General features: G+C 51.6%; 1 protein-coding gene across 12 annotated transcripts in view; it reads right to left on the reverse strand.

The window, feature by feature from the left end:
- AGRN (agrin) overlaps positions 1–15,872 on the reverse strand; it is a 189,505-nt gene that overhangs the window by 20,602 nt on the left and 153,031 nt on the right. For all 12 annotated transcript variants that reach the window (XM_053280838.1, XM_053280837.1, XM_053280843.1 and 9 more), the window contains 14 exons: positions 14,825–14,968; positions 13,877–14,001; positions 12,292–12,397; positions 11,161–11,508; positions 10,046–10,180; positions 7,544–7,671; positions 6,688–6,802; positions 5,543–5,662; positions 4,403–4,750; positions 3,003–3,195; positions 2,158–2,373; positions 902–1,131; positions 367–501; positions 69–165 (listed from right to left, as the gene is read on the reverse strand). In XM_053280838.1, coding sequence (XP_053136813.1) covers positions 69–165; positions 367–501; positions 902–1,131; positions 2,158–2,373; positions 3,003–3,195; positions 4,403–4,750; positions 5,543–5,662; positions 6,688–6,802; positions 7,544–7,671; positions 10,046–10,180; positions 11,161–11,508; positions 12,292–12,397; positions 13,877–14,001; positions 14,825–14,968 — 2,440 coding nt within the window. The remainder of the gene's footprint in view (positions 1–68; positions 166–366; positions 502–901; positions 1,132–2,157; positions 2,374–3,002; positions 3,196–4,402; positions 4,751–5,542; positions 5,663–6,687; positions 6,803–7,543; positions 7,672–10,045; positions 10,181–11,160; positions 11,509–12,291; positions 12,398–13,876; positions 14,002–14,824; positions 14,969–15,872) is intronic.

Below are 15,872 nucleotides of genomic sequence, written 5' to 3' on the forward strand. Positions count from 1 at the left end.
TAGATTTCTGTGGATTTCAACAGGGATTGACCCTGCAGGTCAAAGAGGAGGGAGGAAAGAAAGCATACTGGAGTTCCGGGGCAAAGGTCTGTAGGCCGTTCAGCTCCAGGTAGGAGAATCCGTTAAACTCCGGCAGGAAAGGTACCGTCTGGTCCAGTTCTGTGACTGATTTAGGAGAGAGAGAAGGGGAAAAAATTACTGAAGGGAGGCAGGAAAGGTGCACTCGGGAGAGCGTGTGTTGCCCAGAATCTTCAAGGCCTTCTGCCCCCCAAATGGCATCATCACACACCCAGGAGATACGTATCCGTGTTCCCCGACTCGGACTCCATAGTACTCTTCAACTGCATCGGATGCAGTATCGCTTACCTGACTCGCAGAACTCTCCCTCCCGTCCCATGGGACATTCGCACTTGGAGCCACCTTCCGGGAGCACCAAACAGGTGGCGGAGACGTGACACGGGTTGGGGTCACAGGGGTTCCTCTCGTCAGCGCAGGTGGGACCTGGGAGGAGAGGAAGGGGGCCCGGATTCAGGTGGATGTCCGTAGCATCCGTGATGGTGGTGGTGAGGGGCCGGAGGAGGGCACGAGCGGGGAGGGAACGGTCACAAAACGTCAAAGGGTGATATGCAAGTCGCCCGACCCTGAAGTGAAAAGTGACTTCGTTTTGTAAGTTTAATGTTTTATTTTAAGCAGCCGAGTGCCTTTCAACTCATGGGTCTGAAATACTGGAAGCAGAGAACACGTTTGCTGCTTACTGGGAAACAGGGTAGAAAAGGGCACACAGAAAACGAGCAGAGCAGGAGAAAAAGGTTCAGGGCATCTGGCTTTAAGCATGCACGCAGAAAACTGGCCTGCCCTTTGAACCCTGCAAGCAGAAAACTAGCCACTCTGGGCTGCCAACCTGTATATCCATTGAGGCACTGACAGTGAAACATCTCCGCCTCTTTGACGTGGCAGAGGCCACCGTGGTGGCAAGGATTGGGGTGGCAAGGGTTGTTGCCACACTCGCCCACCCCGCTGCCGTACAGGACGTCGCTGCCCTTCTCCCGCAGGTCGTACATCTGGTTGTTGACGTCCAGCAGACGGATGCAGCCCTTGAGGCCGGCCGTGACGGAGGTGCGCTCGGCCACCCTGAGAGGGAGGCGGGAGGAAGAGGACAAGCGGTCAGGCGGGTCCATTTGGCTTTTTTAAAGCCAAACTTTGGGTTACGGCCCATTTGACCCACGAGTATACCCCTTAGGTTCTGGCAACAATCACATCTATCTAGACCAGCATCCTGTTGTGCGCAATGGCCCACCTGATGCCTCTGGGGAGCCCACAGGCAAGAGCCGAGGGCATGCCCCCTCTCCTGCCGTTGCTCCCCTGCAACTGGGATTCAGAGGCATCCGGCCTCTGAGCCTGGAAATAGCCTATAGCCATCAAGACTAGGAGCCACTGATAAGGCTTGCCCTCCATGAATTTCTCTAAGCCCTGCTTAAAGCCATCTAAGCTGGTGGCTGTCACCACATCCTGAGGCAGAGAGTTCCACAGTATAACCTGGTGCTATGTATAACGGTACTTCCTTTTGTCTGCCCTTCATCTCCTGGCAATCTGTTCCATGGGACCACCCCATGTGTTGTGAGAGAGGGAGAAGAACCTCTCCCTATTCTCTCTCTCCACACCATGCATAACTTTACCAACCTCTATCATGTCCCCCCTGGGTCACCTGTTTCCTAAACTAAAAAGCCCCAGGAGTTGTAGCCTTGCCTCATAAGGAAAGTGCCCCAGGCCCCTGGATCAACTTGGTTGACTCTTCTGCATCTTTTCCAGCTCTATAAAGGTCCTGTGCAGGGGGTGTGTGTGTGTGTCAGCCCTGCCCTCCCTGGATGTCACATGATCTGCCCAGGTACCTCAGGTATCCATCTTCAGATGCTTAATCTAGGCCAGAGTAGGCAAGCTTTGGCCAACTAGGGGCTGTTGAACTCCAGCTCCCATCACCTCCAGCATGGTACAGTCCTCACGGTGACAGAGAGGACTGTACCACTTCAGACGCCAGGTGGGGAATAACGGAATCCCACAGAGGTGGCTACGACTCTGCTCTCCATGCGGAGACTATCCCCCTCTCGTCGGCCACAGGCGTCCCAGGACGGGTGTCTTCCCCTCCCCACGACGACTCACGCGGCGATTTGGTCTTCCGGCGCTCCTCCGACGAAGAGGTCGGTGTCGAGGTTCAGTCCGTCGGTGCCGCTCGGGCTCTCCCCATTGACGTGGGGCTCCCCATCCACAGACAGCATGCCGCTCCTCCGGTTCCGGTTGACCACCAACTGGTGCCACCTTCCGGGCTCCACCGGCACCCTGCTGGTGATCACGCCAGTCCCCGAGCCGGTGTTGAACCTGGAAGGGGCAGAGAAGCAGGAGAAGAGGGTGAGGTTGGCTGGGGGGCTGGGCGGAAATCCGCGCCAAGTACCGGAACCGCAGGAGCGGAGGGAAGCTAAGGCACACGGGACACGGTCTGAGCTTCCAGGGATGCTCTCCGTTTGGGATGCTGAAATAATTCAACCAATCTGTTTGCCAAACGCAACTGAGTGGATTCGCTCAACTCTAGCACCGATACGAGTCTGTAATTCATTCTGCAAGAGACGGGGAAGGGCCGAGAGAACTAATTAAGGGGGTTGGAGGAATTAATGAGAGCAGAATGCAGCCCAGAGAAAACTAGGCGCTTCCGTCCCGTACATAAGAGGCCACGCAGACCAAACGAGCACCATCCCTTGATCTCTGGGGGGAGAAGATTCCTGGCAGCACCTCCAGGTAGGGCTGGGAGAGACCCCTGCCTGAAACCTTGGAGAGCCGCTGCCAGTCTGGGTAGACGCTACTGAGCTAGATGGACCAAGGGTCTGACTCAGTATGCAGCAGCTTCCTATGTTCCTATCCCAGACAGGGCCAAGTGGCTGTGTGAGGGGACAGGAGGCTCTGCCGTCTGCTCTGAGCCAGACGGTGATCTTCTGCTTCCACTTCCAACTCACCTGAGCTCCACAAAGCCGTTGACCAGCGCCAGGGAGATGAAATCCTTGCCGCGGTTCTGCCCGTCGTACAAGAGCAAGCCGCTGAGGTCGGAGGCCCGGAACTCCATGGCGATGCGGACCGTGTGGTAGGCCTTCATCATCTTGAACGCCAGGTAGGATTTCCCCCCGAAGCTGGGAATGAAGTACCTGATGGCTGAGGAGGACAGGCAGAATGGAACAGTTGGACACGAGAAGGGTTTTTCCCCCTAAGGGCATCTCTTGAAGCAGAGAGACACGGAAACCGACGAGAGGAAACCCTGGCATGGATCTCTTCTCCTACAGCACCAAAAGCAGCCGTTCGTCAATGACCCACCCGTGACAAAGCGACAGCGGAAGCTCTTGACACCGGCACATCTGGTCTCCTTTGGCAAGTTGTGGCATAACACCCCAAACTGGACAATCAAAGATCACGGGGAAAAAGGCAAACCGGCAAAAACTGTTTAAATAGGGGTGTATGAAATTATGCAGCCACCCTAATGGCGCAGCGGGAAATGACTTGACTAGCAACCCCGAGGTTGCCGGTTCAAAGCCGGCAGCGAGACAAATCCTCCCCTGCAGAGGGACAAGGAGCTGTCCAGCACTTCAGGAAGCCAGGTTTCCGGCAGGAGCGCTGGTCAGAGAAAGAGTCATTTAGACAGAAGAACTGATCCAGCTGAGACGTTGCACCAGAAAACGATGGGAAATATCTCTATCGGGCAGCAGCGATATAGGAAGATGCTGAAAGGCATCATCTCACACTGCGCGGGAGGAGGCAATGGTCAACCCCTCCTGTATTCTACCAAAGACAACCACAGGGCTCTGTGGGTGCCAGGAGTCGACACCGACTCGACGGCGCACCTTATTTATGCATGGAGTGGAGAGAGTGGACAGAGAGGAATTTCCCTCCCTCTCTCACCACACTAGAACCAGGGGTCATCCCATGAAACGGAAGGTCGGGAAATTCAGGACTGACGAAAGGAAGGAGTTCTTCACACCGCGCAGAATTAATCTGGGGAATTCTCTGCCGCAGGATATGGTGATGGCCACTAGCTTGGATGGCTTTAAAAGGGGCTTAGACCAATTCATGGAGGAGAGGTCTATCAATGGCGAATAGTCTGGTGGCTATGGGCCACCTCCAGCCTCAGAGGCAGGATGCCTCCCAATACCAGTTGCAGAGGAGAAAAAGCAGGAGAGAGGGCATGCACATATACCTCTGGCCTGTGGGCTTCCCAGAGGCATCTGGTGGGCCACTGTGGGAAACAGGATGCTGGACTAGATGGGCCTCCTTGGGCCTGATCCAGCAGGGCTGACCTTATAACAGCTATGAATAGATTTCCCCCAGAATGTGCCTATTTCGATCCCAAGAGCCCTCCGCCACTCACATTTTTCACAAACAGCTCCTCCTTTGCCAGCCGGGCAGCTGCAGGTGAAGTCCTGGCCGTCATCTTCACACGTCCCACCGTGCAGACAAGGGTGAGACTCGCATGGCCGTGCCGGTTTCCTGGTGGCTGGGGGTTGCCTCATGGGCTTCTTCCGGGGGGTGGTAGCTGGCCCAGTGGTAGCCGGTCTCTTGGTGCTGACTGCCCCAACTACTTTCCCGCTGGGCTTCCCTGGGTACACGCCGCGGGGTGCGGCAGTAGTGATGAAGCGGTGAGTGGTGGCTGCGGCTGGCGCCATTGTGGTGGCCGTTGTGGTGGTGGTTGTGGTGGTGAAGAGCTGAGGGATCCAGTCTGGAACAGAGCAGAGAGGGAAAGGGATCTCTGGAGGAGAGTTTTCAAGCGGCGCTGGCTGTGGAACTCCCTGCCACTGGAGAGCCACCCACGCAGTGCTGGCTCCAGGATTCTGGAGGCCTTTACGCAAGGCACTCACAGTGGGCCCATTTCACCCGGAACAGACACGCAGATGGAGAATTCCCTCACACTTCCTTTGACCGTTTGGGGCTCTCCGCAGGTAAGAGAGAATGGCAAGGTTTTCTAAGGTCAGGTCCGTCCAAGTGCATTTGCTTAAAAGGACAGGTCGCCAGAAAGCAAGATGGAAAGGAAATGCAGAAAGTCCCAGGTTCAATCCCAGAGAGGGATAGGAAAGACTCCGGCCTGACTGCCTGGAGAATGAGTCAGAGTAGGCAAGAATGACCTAGATGGACCAATCGTCTGACTGAATCGAAAACAGCTATTTATGTATTAAGAGGATGGGGCTGCAGCTCCGTGGCGTGCAGAAGGTCCCAGGTCTAATGTCTGTTGAGGGACACACCTCGTCCCTCAGAGGGACCCAGGGAGGTGTTTGTCCCTGGCAGCATCTCCAGGTAGGGCCGAGAGAGACTCCTGCCTGCAACATGGGAGTGCCGCTACCAGTCAGTGGTGGCACCCCAGGGAGCTGCTGCCAGTCAGTGTAGACAATACTGAGCTAGATGGACCAATGGCCTGGCTCCTGATAGGGCAGCTTCCTATGTGCCGCCTAGCAGGGAGAGGGGAAAACAGGAGAGGGAAGATAAATGGAGAGGGACGGGGGGGGAGGAAACGCACCAAAGTCCATAAATTTGATGTTCTCCTGTTGAGGCTTTTTCACCAGGACGGTCTTTTTCCGAGAGGCTTTGATCTGCTTCAGGAGGGCCCTCTGGATCTCCGCGGCTGTGTAGGCGGTGGCTGCAAGGATCCGGGACAGAAAGGAAGGGTGAGAACAAGGCGTGGGGAGCTTTTCAGGCCTTCCCTGAAAGCCGGCCCCTTTGATCACCCATCTCCAGCGGGGAAAGAGATCTGGAGCCCGGCCATCGCTCCCTTCCAGACACAGACACCCCCCTGCTGCGCCAGCTGCATTTTGCCAAACAAAAGACACGTCTTAATCGGACTTTTCTCTCTCTCTTTCTTTCTTTTTGGGAGAAAAGGGGGGAAAAGGAAGGCGATCTTCTGCCCTACAACTCCTGCGTGCCTTGAGCTTGCAGCCGGCTCTCTTGCAGAACAAAGCCGTTCCCCTCTTTTATCTGTTTGTGGGTTAAATTTAGAACTGTGTGTCCCCTGTGTTAAAAAAAATAAAAAATAAATAAAACTCAAGGTTTGCAGCATAATCAACCTAAAAAGGAAGGGAGGTTTTTGTCCCAAGCAGAACCCAGGCTTCCCGTTAGAGTGGCTGTATTTCTGTACACAAATAACTCAATTCTGTGAGCTGTATGAATTAGGCAGTATTAGATGGATATGGGGCCGTTGCTCAATGGTGGAGCATCTGCTTTGCAGGCAGAAGGTCCCGGGTTCAATCCCTGGCAACATCTCAAGGGAAGGCTGGGAAAGACCCCTGTCTGAAACCCTTTGAGACCCCTGGAAACCCTGGAGAGCAGTAGAGAGACCAATGTTCCGACTCAGTATAAGATAACTTCCCTTCTTCCCAGATTCCTAGGCTTCTAGTCCTTGAGGTTTTAACAGGCACCCTCCCACTCTTTCAAGCTTAACCTGCAACTCCACGAGGACTAGAAACTCAGCTCTTTTTTATTTTAGAAGTTGTGATTTTTAGGAAACTGAATGGGGTGCCCAAATCGCACATTCGGTGGGCTGTCTGAATTTGAATCAGCTCTGGCTAAAGCCCTCAGTGCTGGCAGGTGTGGACAGCAGGTATTTAGGTCCATGGGAAAGATCCAGCAGAAACCCAAGTCGGTGGTGGTGGTGGTGACGGCACCCACCTGGGTCGAAGTGGGACTCCACAATGACACGCACGGCATTGCTCTGGCCTAGGTCTCGCACCCGGATGCTCTTGAAATCCTTCTTGACGTCGGAGTTGCGGAAAAGTTCGTCCAACTAAGATACAGCAGGTGGAGGGAGGGAGGGAGGGAAAATATAAGCAAAATATCTTAGGGAGTGGTCCTTCTGAGCCCTGCTAAGTGAGTAAAGAGGCACTTTTTTTTGAAGTAGTGATTCTCTTCATTGAGCAGGGTGGGGAGCAACTGGCCCTATCTGTCCCCAGCGTAGCAACCCTCCAGTGGCTGCTTCCCATCTTCCTCTGGACTACAACTCCCATCATCCCCAGCCACAGTGGCCAATAGTCAGGCATGATGGGAACTATAGTCCAACTATAGCTGGAGGGCCAAAACTGAAATATGCCTACTTTTTATGGCGAGCTGGTCTTGTTGGTAGCAAGTATGACTTGCCCCCTTTGCTAAGCAGGGTCTGCCTTGGTTGCATATGAATGGGAGGCTAGAGGTGTGAGCTATGTAAGAGATCCTCCCCCCATTAGGGGATGGAGCCGCTCTGGGAAGAGCATCTAGGTTCCAAGTTCCCTCCCTGGCAGCATCTCCAAGACAGGGCTGGGAGAGATTCCTGCCTGCAACCTTGGAGGAGCCGCTGCCAGTCTGTGAAGACCATACTGAGCCATATAGACCAAGGGTCTGACTCAGTATATGGCAGCTTCCTATGTAATGAAATGTGCCTACACTTTTCGTACGCTGACCAATTTCCTGCCCTCTTTGGCTACCCAGGGCCCAACATTGAAGCCACCAGTGGCTTCTGGTTGCCTAGATTTCCCCCCACATCCACACTCACCGCACTTTCAATGCTCCGGGCGGTCTCCCCAAAGAGCTCCGATTTGGGGTCGGCCATCTCGGGGGTGTAGAAGAGCTCCTGGCCTTCTACCTCCTCCAGGATCAGAACTCCCTGGAAGACCTTCGTTGCTATAGGAAGGGAGGGGGTGGTCAGAGAGGAGAAAGGCACATTTTATAAACCGGATGGAGGAAAGAGTCCACAGGGAATGAAGGTTTTTTTGAAAAATAAATAATAAATAAATTTTCACAGCAAAACAACCAGAAACGAGTGTTCAGTCCCTGACGGGTGGAGAAGCAGGAAGATGGCAGCATGTCGGGAACGTTGACTTTGGGGTTAGTTTGGATGGGAAGGGGCCGTGCTATGGAAGGTTAGTATCTGGAGAATGTTTGGTCAATACGGCAGAGACCGCAGGTTTTAGAATTGGCAGGGTTTACCCATCCAGGTTCCTCCGAGCGAGGGTGGCCCTCCCGGACCGGCTGAGTAACAAGAGAAAGATGGTTAGCTCGAAGTAGGAGAATTCATCACATATATGCATGCTGAACAGGGGCAGTCTAGGACACCCGGGAGGTCGAAACTTGTATGCTCCCTGCTGAGAGACTTTGTGGACATGGAGCAAAGGATTCTGGGAGTGGTAAACGTGAGCAGGTACGGCTACCGGAATAAGGTCCAGCAGTGGTACAAGAGCACCACTGCAAGCTTTGTTGATGTTTAGTAGACTTTCATCATTATTATTGTAAACACTCTACACAGGAAAATTACATTCTGCATTCAGTACAATTCGAAGCACAGTGGAATAATAAGATGCATCTGAAAGTGGTGGTGGTGGTGGTGGGAGAACATAATCTACACAAAGAATAGACCGGAGAAGGAACTGATGATAAACACCACGCATGAAAAGTAATTTGATTTTTCCCCCTAATGCTCAATATGACCGGCTGAGATTTCTCAATAAGAGATCATCTCATTAACAACACATGTTAAATTCACAAGAGCAGGGTAACAGTGGATACTTAAAAATTCGATCTGGGGTCCTTTTATGCAGTTTTGGATGGTGCTGCATAACGTAATGTGACAGCAATAAGGTTTTTATGCCCTAATTTCTAAGAGGAAAGAATTTGGCTTTAGATGAACGAGAGGTTTGAACGAATTTTGACTGATCTTTACAGCGGGTCCGTGTGTGCTAAGAAGGCGCAAGTTTGATCAAGCAACGCTGGCAGGGTCCAAACTCAATGGAGAGCATATGTTTATATGATCTCAAGTAGTGCAGAAAGATTTTGGAGGACCGCGGTGGTCAGAATAGGCAGGGCTGGGCAGGACAGATCCCATGGTCTAACTTGGTTAAGGGTTGCTTTCTGTGTTAAGAGGCAGAGTGCATTATCTGAATCCGAATGAGAATTGCAACGTCTCGAGTAATCAGAATCGGCTCGCATCGAGTAATCAGTGTCTGGCAAATATGGAAGCATGTCTAAGAAATACAGGGGATAAAGCAGCTTATCCACACACAAGGAGTTATCCCTCTGCAAACTGAAGCTTTCCGTTGGGACCTGCAAGTTTAGGACTGTGTATCAAGCACACACCCCTCTCTCTCTCCTCTCTGTGGCTTTAATATAGGTTATTTCTAAGGAAATACCGTATTTACCAGAATGTAAGACGATTCTGAATTTAAGACGAGCCCCTTAAAAAGTAGTTAAATAAGGTTATGCCTATATTTATTCAAAAGGAAGAGGACCTTGAATTTAAGACGAGCCCCTGATTTCTAACATCAAAGAACGTGGGGAAAATAATGAGTCTTGGATTCAGGTAAATACAGCAGTCCGTTAAGCTGGGGTGTTTGGTATCATCTGGGGGGACGAATGTTCATGGTGATTTTTTACGAGGTCAAGTCGCCTCGAGATGGAAAAGAGGTGATTGCATTGCAAGATTTTCAGCATTCATTGTATTTTCATGCTTGGGTTGTCCTGACCATCGGGCCCGCAGTGGCCAAATTTGCCTTGAAAAGTTTTTTAAAACACACAAACTCCTGTACACTTTGATTGATTTTCTCAGAGGAATGGAAATGACCATTGGCAGGAATATTCTCCAAAGATTACTCCATGAAGAGAGAACAACAGCATGTTCATTATTACCCTGGGAACATGCAAAAACGACTGCAATTCCCCCCCCCCCATGGTTTGGGGGTCAGCATAAAGAAGGGGTGATAACACCCAGAGAGCTGTAAGTGCCACCATGCGATCGTTTCTTTTCCATCTCTAGGGGACAGACATTGCCACAAATCACGATGAGCATTTATCCCCTGAGATGGGACCGGTGGCCAAAATTTTTGGGCCCGCCTCATGAACGAGAATCCGTCACTCCATTCGCAAAACGACAGTCCCTAGACTGAGAAAGATCTAATGAAAGCCCATGAAAGATCAAGAGATTGGAATTGAAGCAAAAGCTAGGGACTCACACAAAGGCATTCGTCCCCACAGAAGTGCTATAGAAACAATACTGGAAATTCACCTGGACAGTTGGTTCCCTCGGTGTCGGCCGCGGCCGTCTTTCCGTCTGAGCAACAACCCAAGGGGGTATTGTAACAGGAGGCTCTCTCTATAACTGGGGTGCCGGTCATATTCAGCTCATCTGTCTCCTCGTCCCCTGTATGATAACACAAAGACGGTTACGATCCTTTGAAACTTGTCCTGCGGAGGATCTATGACAACTCCTAGGACTGTAAAGTCTAGACTGAAAGAACTTTTATTTCCAGCCTGGGAATTTACTGGAAGGGATAACTGCAGAATAGGTCTCACAGAACATGGATTGTTGCAGAATAGGTCTCGCAGAACATGTGCAATGCTGCCTATGAAGCCAGATGCTTTATGGGGAAAGGGTGTTCCTTTTTAAAAATAAACTTCTTTTTAATTTTTGCAGAAATGTGCAAGAGAAAACAAATGACCAAACACCATGGGTAAAACTCAGCTCAGCCACAAACATAACACCACACCTCAGGACCATTACTTCACTTCATATGTTAAGAATATTTGTAAATAAAAATACAAAACGAAAATCATTTTCAAACTTTCAGGACTTGTACATGCAGGGGTGGTTTTTTGGGTGTGTGTTTTCCCCGCCCCATCAATACAATCTAAGAAAGGTAACCAACGTTCTAAAAAGAAGGTGTCAGGTTCCTTCCCTGGCAGCATCTCCAGGTAGGGCTGGGAGAGACTCGGGCCTGAAACCTTGGAGCTGCTGCCAGTCAGTGTAGATAATACAGAGCTAGATGGAACAATGGTCTGACTCAGTAGGCAGCTACTCAGTTTCATCAGGCAAATCTATAGCTCAGTGCTAGCGCATCTGCTTTGCATGCAGAAGGTCCCAGGTTCAATCCCTGGCAGCATCTCCAGGTAGGGCTGGGAAAGACTCCTGCCTGAAACCTTGGAGAGCTACTGCCAGTCAGAGTAGACAGTCTTGAGCTAGATGGACCAAGGGCCTGACTCAGTATATGGCAGCTCCCTATCTCCCTATGTCCTCGAGCAAGGTGATCCCTTTCTGCACAGCCCTCAAGAGCGGCCGTGGGTGACCCCAGCATACTGAAGCATAGATATCAACACTGTGGCATGAACGTGAACTTAGCTTACCGGCCGAGCTGACCCCGCTGCCTTCCTGGTCCCCGCTGCTGCCCATTTCCTGGTCGCCGCTGCCTTCCGCGCTGCCCGATTCGACAAAAGCGGGCTGAGAGGTACTCGAAACCAGGGGAACTGTGGAGAGGGGACGGACCGTGGTCTGGCGGATGCTGTGGGTGGTCCAGGCGGTGGTGGCCGTGCGGGCCGTGGTGATCCGCCTCGTGGCCGGGGAGGCCTTGACTTCGACGTGGCGCGAGCTGGCCACCGTCTTGGCCAGCTCAGAAGCCTGGGGGGTGGTCCTGGGGGGCGGAGGGGGCTGAAGAGAGTCTATGGGCTGGCTGGTGGCTGGCGGTGTGATGGATTCTGGGAAGAGAAGCGGAGAGAGCGTGGGGCGGGGATTAGAAGTTGACCAGGACACAGGGGAAGAGTCGTGGTTGCATGAATTGCCCCCTTTGCTAAGCAGGGTCCACCCTGGTTTGCATTTGGATGGGTGACAACATGTTAGTACTGTAAGATATTCCCCTGAGGGGATGGGACTGTTGCTCAGTGGAAGGGCACCTGAGGCTTCCAGGTAGGCAGGCACCTACCTTCCAGGTAGGGCTAGGAAAGACTCCTGTCTGAAACCCTGGAGTGTTGCTGCCAGTCAATGTAGACAATACTGAGCTAGATGGACCAATGGTCTGACTCACTTGGCAGCTCCATATATTCTCATGTTCCTATTGACAAACCACCATGAAAACTGAAGACATCTCTCTCCTGCCAGTTTAATTCCAGCTCAGATGAGTTACATTGGAATGACTTGCCAACCGCACGCCGAAATCAATAGCATCTCTCAGCAGTTTCCTCCTCAAGAATCGAGGCTAGGAGGAGCAAACATTTGCCTGTTTCGGAACGAATCGGAGGCCTGCTTTTCAACAGCCACGAGGGTGAAACCTCAAGCTCTCTCACAGAGCCATGGGCCCTGCGAATTCTGGACATGCTCAAACACCAGGTATCCGGCATCCTTCCCTCTAAACCAAACATGACCTCACACTCTGAAACTCAAAGAGCAAGCTTTCCCATTCAAAGACGCTCGTCTGAAGTCGGCACCGGAGCGCCGACTCGGTCAGACTAAACCGAGACGACCGATGCAGTGCTCCGACTCACCCTGGCATTGACCCAAGTGCACCACCTCGATGACCTGCCCTTGGCGGCAAGCAATGGTCCTCAGCTGGCACTGGTCTCCGTAGGTCACTCCGTCAGAGCCGCAGACCTAAGAGGAGGGGAAGCACAACCATGAGAAGCAAGAGAGAGAGAGAACTGGAGAAGGGTGGTGAAGCGGGCTGAAAGTCTCGGGCCACGCCTTGGTCAGGAGAGCTGGGAGAAAGACTGCTTATGGCATTTTATTATTAAAACTGGAATCCTGGGATATTATCTTCCGATCAGGGATTCACAACCTGTGGTCCTCCAGATGTTGCTGAATTACAACTCCCATCATCCCCACCCACAATATCCCCCCCCCCATAAAATGCTTAGATTCATCTGGGTCTAAAATAGTAACATTTATATTAAGTATGATGATCTGAGATATTTCATGATATGATGTGGGAGGAGAGCTGGTCTTGTGGGAGTGAGCATGAATGGTCTCCTTTGCTAAGCAGGGTCTGCCCTGGTGTGCATTTGGATGGGAGACTACATGTGAATGCCGTAAGATATTCCTTGAAGGCAGGTCTGCTCAACTTCGACCCTCTTGCAGATGTTGGCCGACAACTCCCCTAATCCCTGGCTATTGGCCACTGTGGCTGGGGATTATGGGAGTTGTAGTTCAAAAACAGCTAGGCGGCCAAAGTTGTGCAGGCCTGCTCTAAAGGGATGAGACCACTCTGGGAAGAGTATCTGCCTGCTGGCCTGCAGAAGGTTCCAAGTTCCCTCCCTGGCAGCATCTCCAAGATACACCTGCCTGCAACCTTGGAGAAGCCACTGCCAGTCTGTGCAGATGATACTAAAGTAAAGTAAAGTTGTGCCGTCGAGTCGGTGTTGACTCCTGGTGCCCACAGAGCCCTGTGGTTGTCTTGGGTAGAACACAGGAGGGGTTGGCCATTGCCATCTCCCACACAGTATGAGATGATGCCTTTCAGCATCTTCCTATATCGCCGTTGATGTGCAAGTAAATGCAAACTCAAATTGAGTTGACTCGAATCTGGGTGATTCAAGGGATTCGAATCGAATCACTCCTTAAAAGGGGAATTAGATTTGAATTTAAATCCAAGTTTCAAAATTCAATTTGAGGGCCATTGTGCACCTTTTTTTTTACAGCATTCAGCCCTTCTGATTGCTTTTTAAAGGTGACAAAACATGCTCGAATAGATTTGAATTCTATTCAAATCTGAAATGAATTTTTGAATTCTATTCTAATTCAAAATGAATTTTGTTTCAAACTCCAATTCAATCGATTCAAATTCAAAAAAAGTTCTGAAATTCGATCTATTCAGTCTATTCAAATTCAAAACACCTTTTTGAAATTCAATTCAAGTTCAATTCAAATTTGAATCAAATTTTAAAAAATTGATTTGTGCACATCCATAGATACTGAGCTAGAATAGACCAACGGTCCGACTCAGTATAAGGCAGCTTCCTATGTTCCTATGTAATGTTCTGTTTTTATTAAAATTGGTGGGGGAGGGGGGCGAGGAGACTGCACCTGGAGTCTTGCTGTCCAATCTCTGCCCCGGGTCCCCCTACTCCCCCTTACCTTAGTTGTGTTGGACTCTGTGCAGATTAGAGGGGGACACTCGCAATGAGCAAAGCCGTTCACTTCCACGCACGATGCCCCAAATTCACACACCATTTCGGCGCAGGATGAGGGCATAGATGGATCTGGGGGGGACAGAACTGGGGAGTCAAAGGGAACCCGAACCTGAATCCATAAACTGGTGCACATGCCGTTTCCCCACAGTGGATCAGGATTGAACCCAAACCTAGAATCTCTTATTTGCCCTCAACTGGGGAGGAGACCATCATCCCTCTTCACCTTGCAGAAGGTCCCAAGTTCAATCCTTGACACGTTTACATATGGCTGGGAGAGGCTCCTGCTTGAAACCCTGGAAAGAGCTGCTGCTGGCCAATGCAGACAACACTAAGCTAGCTGGACCAAGGGTCTGACTCAATGGGCAGCAGCTTCATTTTTTCTTTTGGCCCTGTTTTCATCAAGAGGGTCTCAATGGTCTCACTTGCCTCTTTGGCATGCAGAAGGTCCCAAGTTCAATCTGTGGGACCTTCAGGTAGGGCTGGGAAAGAGACTCAAAAAAAGACTAAAACCTTGAAGAGCTGCTGCCAGTTAGTGTAGACAATCCTGAGTGAGGCAGAGCAAGGTCCAGACTCAGTAGGCAGCAGCTTCATATTTTCTTCGGGCTGTTTTTATCAGGAGGGTTCAAACTCAGTGGCAGAGCATGCATCTTCTGCACACAGGAGGTCTTAGGTTCGATCCCGGGATTTCCAGGTGAGGCTGGGCAAAGCCCCAGTCTGAAAATCTGGAGACCTGCTGCCAGTGAGCCACTTGGAGATCTAGTTACAGGTGGTCTATAGATGTGTAAAATAAAACGAAACGAAACGACACGACACAAAATGAAACGAAACGACACGACACGGAACGGAACACTGCAGAGGTCACCAAAGAACTTGCTCCGCTTCTCCCGCTCACCTTTCTCACAGGCACTCATTCCCAGCTTGCTGCCATTGGGGCACAGGTTGCACTTCATCCCCGTGATGCCCGGCTTGCAGGAACACAACCCGGTCATCTGTTCACAGTCGTCACGCACGGAGCCGACAGCATCACAGTGGCAGGCTGCAGAGGGAGGTGAGAGGTCGAGATGCTGGGGATGGTGCTTCGAACCGAGACAGCGGGCATGGATGGCATCATCCCGCGCTCCCTCCAAAGCAGCTCAGAGAGGCCCCAGGTTCTTTGGTAGGGCAGGTCCAGAACCCCTGCCCTAGAGGTCATCTCAGCCCCTACTCGCTGTCCCAAGGGGCCCACCACAAAGCCCTGTTGAGCTTCACAGGCCCACAGCCATGAGGACTAGCAGCTTTTTAGAATGGAGGTTTGCAGGAACCGCGGCTTCTGCAACAGATCCGGAGTGTCCCTATTCTAGCACCTGAAATCCCCCTTCAAAAGAAGGTTCCGGTGATTAAACATGCACACCAAACCTTCCCCAAACGTCCTGGTCCATGTTTAAGGAAATGGGAGGGAGTTATAAAATAAAGACCCGGCCATATACACCTCCCCAATGGAATTGGGATCGGAGGAGCAGAGAACCCACCCAATCGCATGCACCCCCAGGAATGACACTATACAGAAAAGCCATTCCAAATCCCGGCTGGCTCGTGGACTTCCAGCTGGTGCCCTCGTGAGTGCCCGTGTTTTTGAGCGTGAACGAGCGAACACTGGTTCTCGGAGCCCTGAACGGGACCCGGGGGGGGTCTGAGCTTCCAATCTGGCACTTAATTCTGCAGAGATCTTAGGGCGGGGGGGAGGTATAATACAGATGGATAAAGTCATCTCTATCCGAGGACTGAGGCTCCCCGAACAATTCCGACTTATCACTCTCGGGAGAATGAGAGGGGAAGGGAGAGAGACGTCTCTATCATCATTCCCTGCACAGAGAGGATTCGTATCCTCTCTCGTTTGCCAGCCCACCCTGATAACTCTTCCTCCCCTGACGAGGCGGCCCTCTCCCCGTTCGCCACCGTAT

This window comes from Hemicordylus capensis, chromosome 16 (genome assembly GCF_027244095.1).
Source record: "Hemicordylus capensis ecotype Gifberg chromosome 16, rHemCap1.1.pri, whole genome shotgun sequence".
NCBI classification, from domain to species: Eukaryota; Metazoa; Chordata; class Lepidosauria; order Squamata; family Cordylidae; genus Hemicordylus; species Hemicordylus capensis.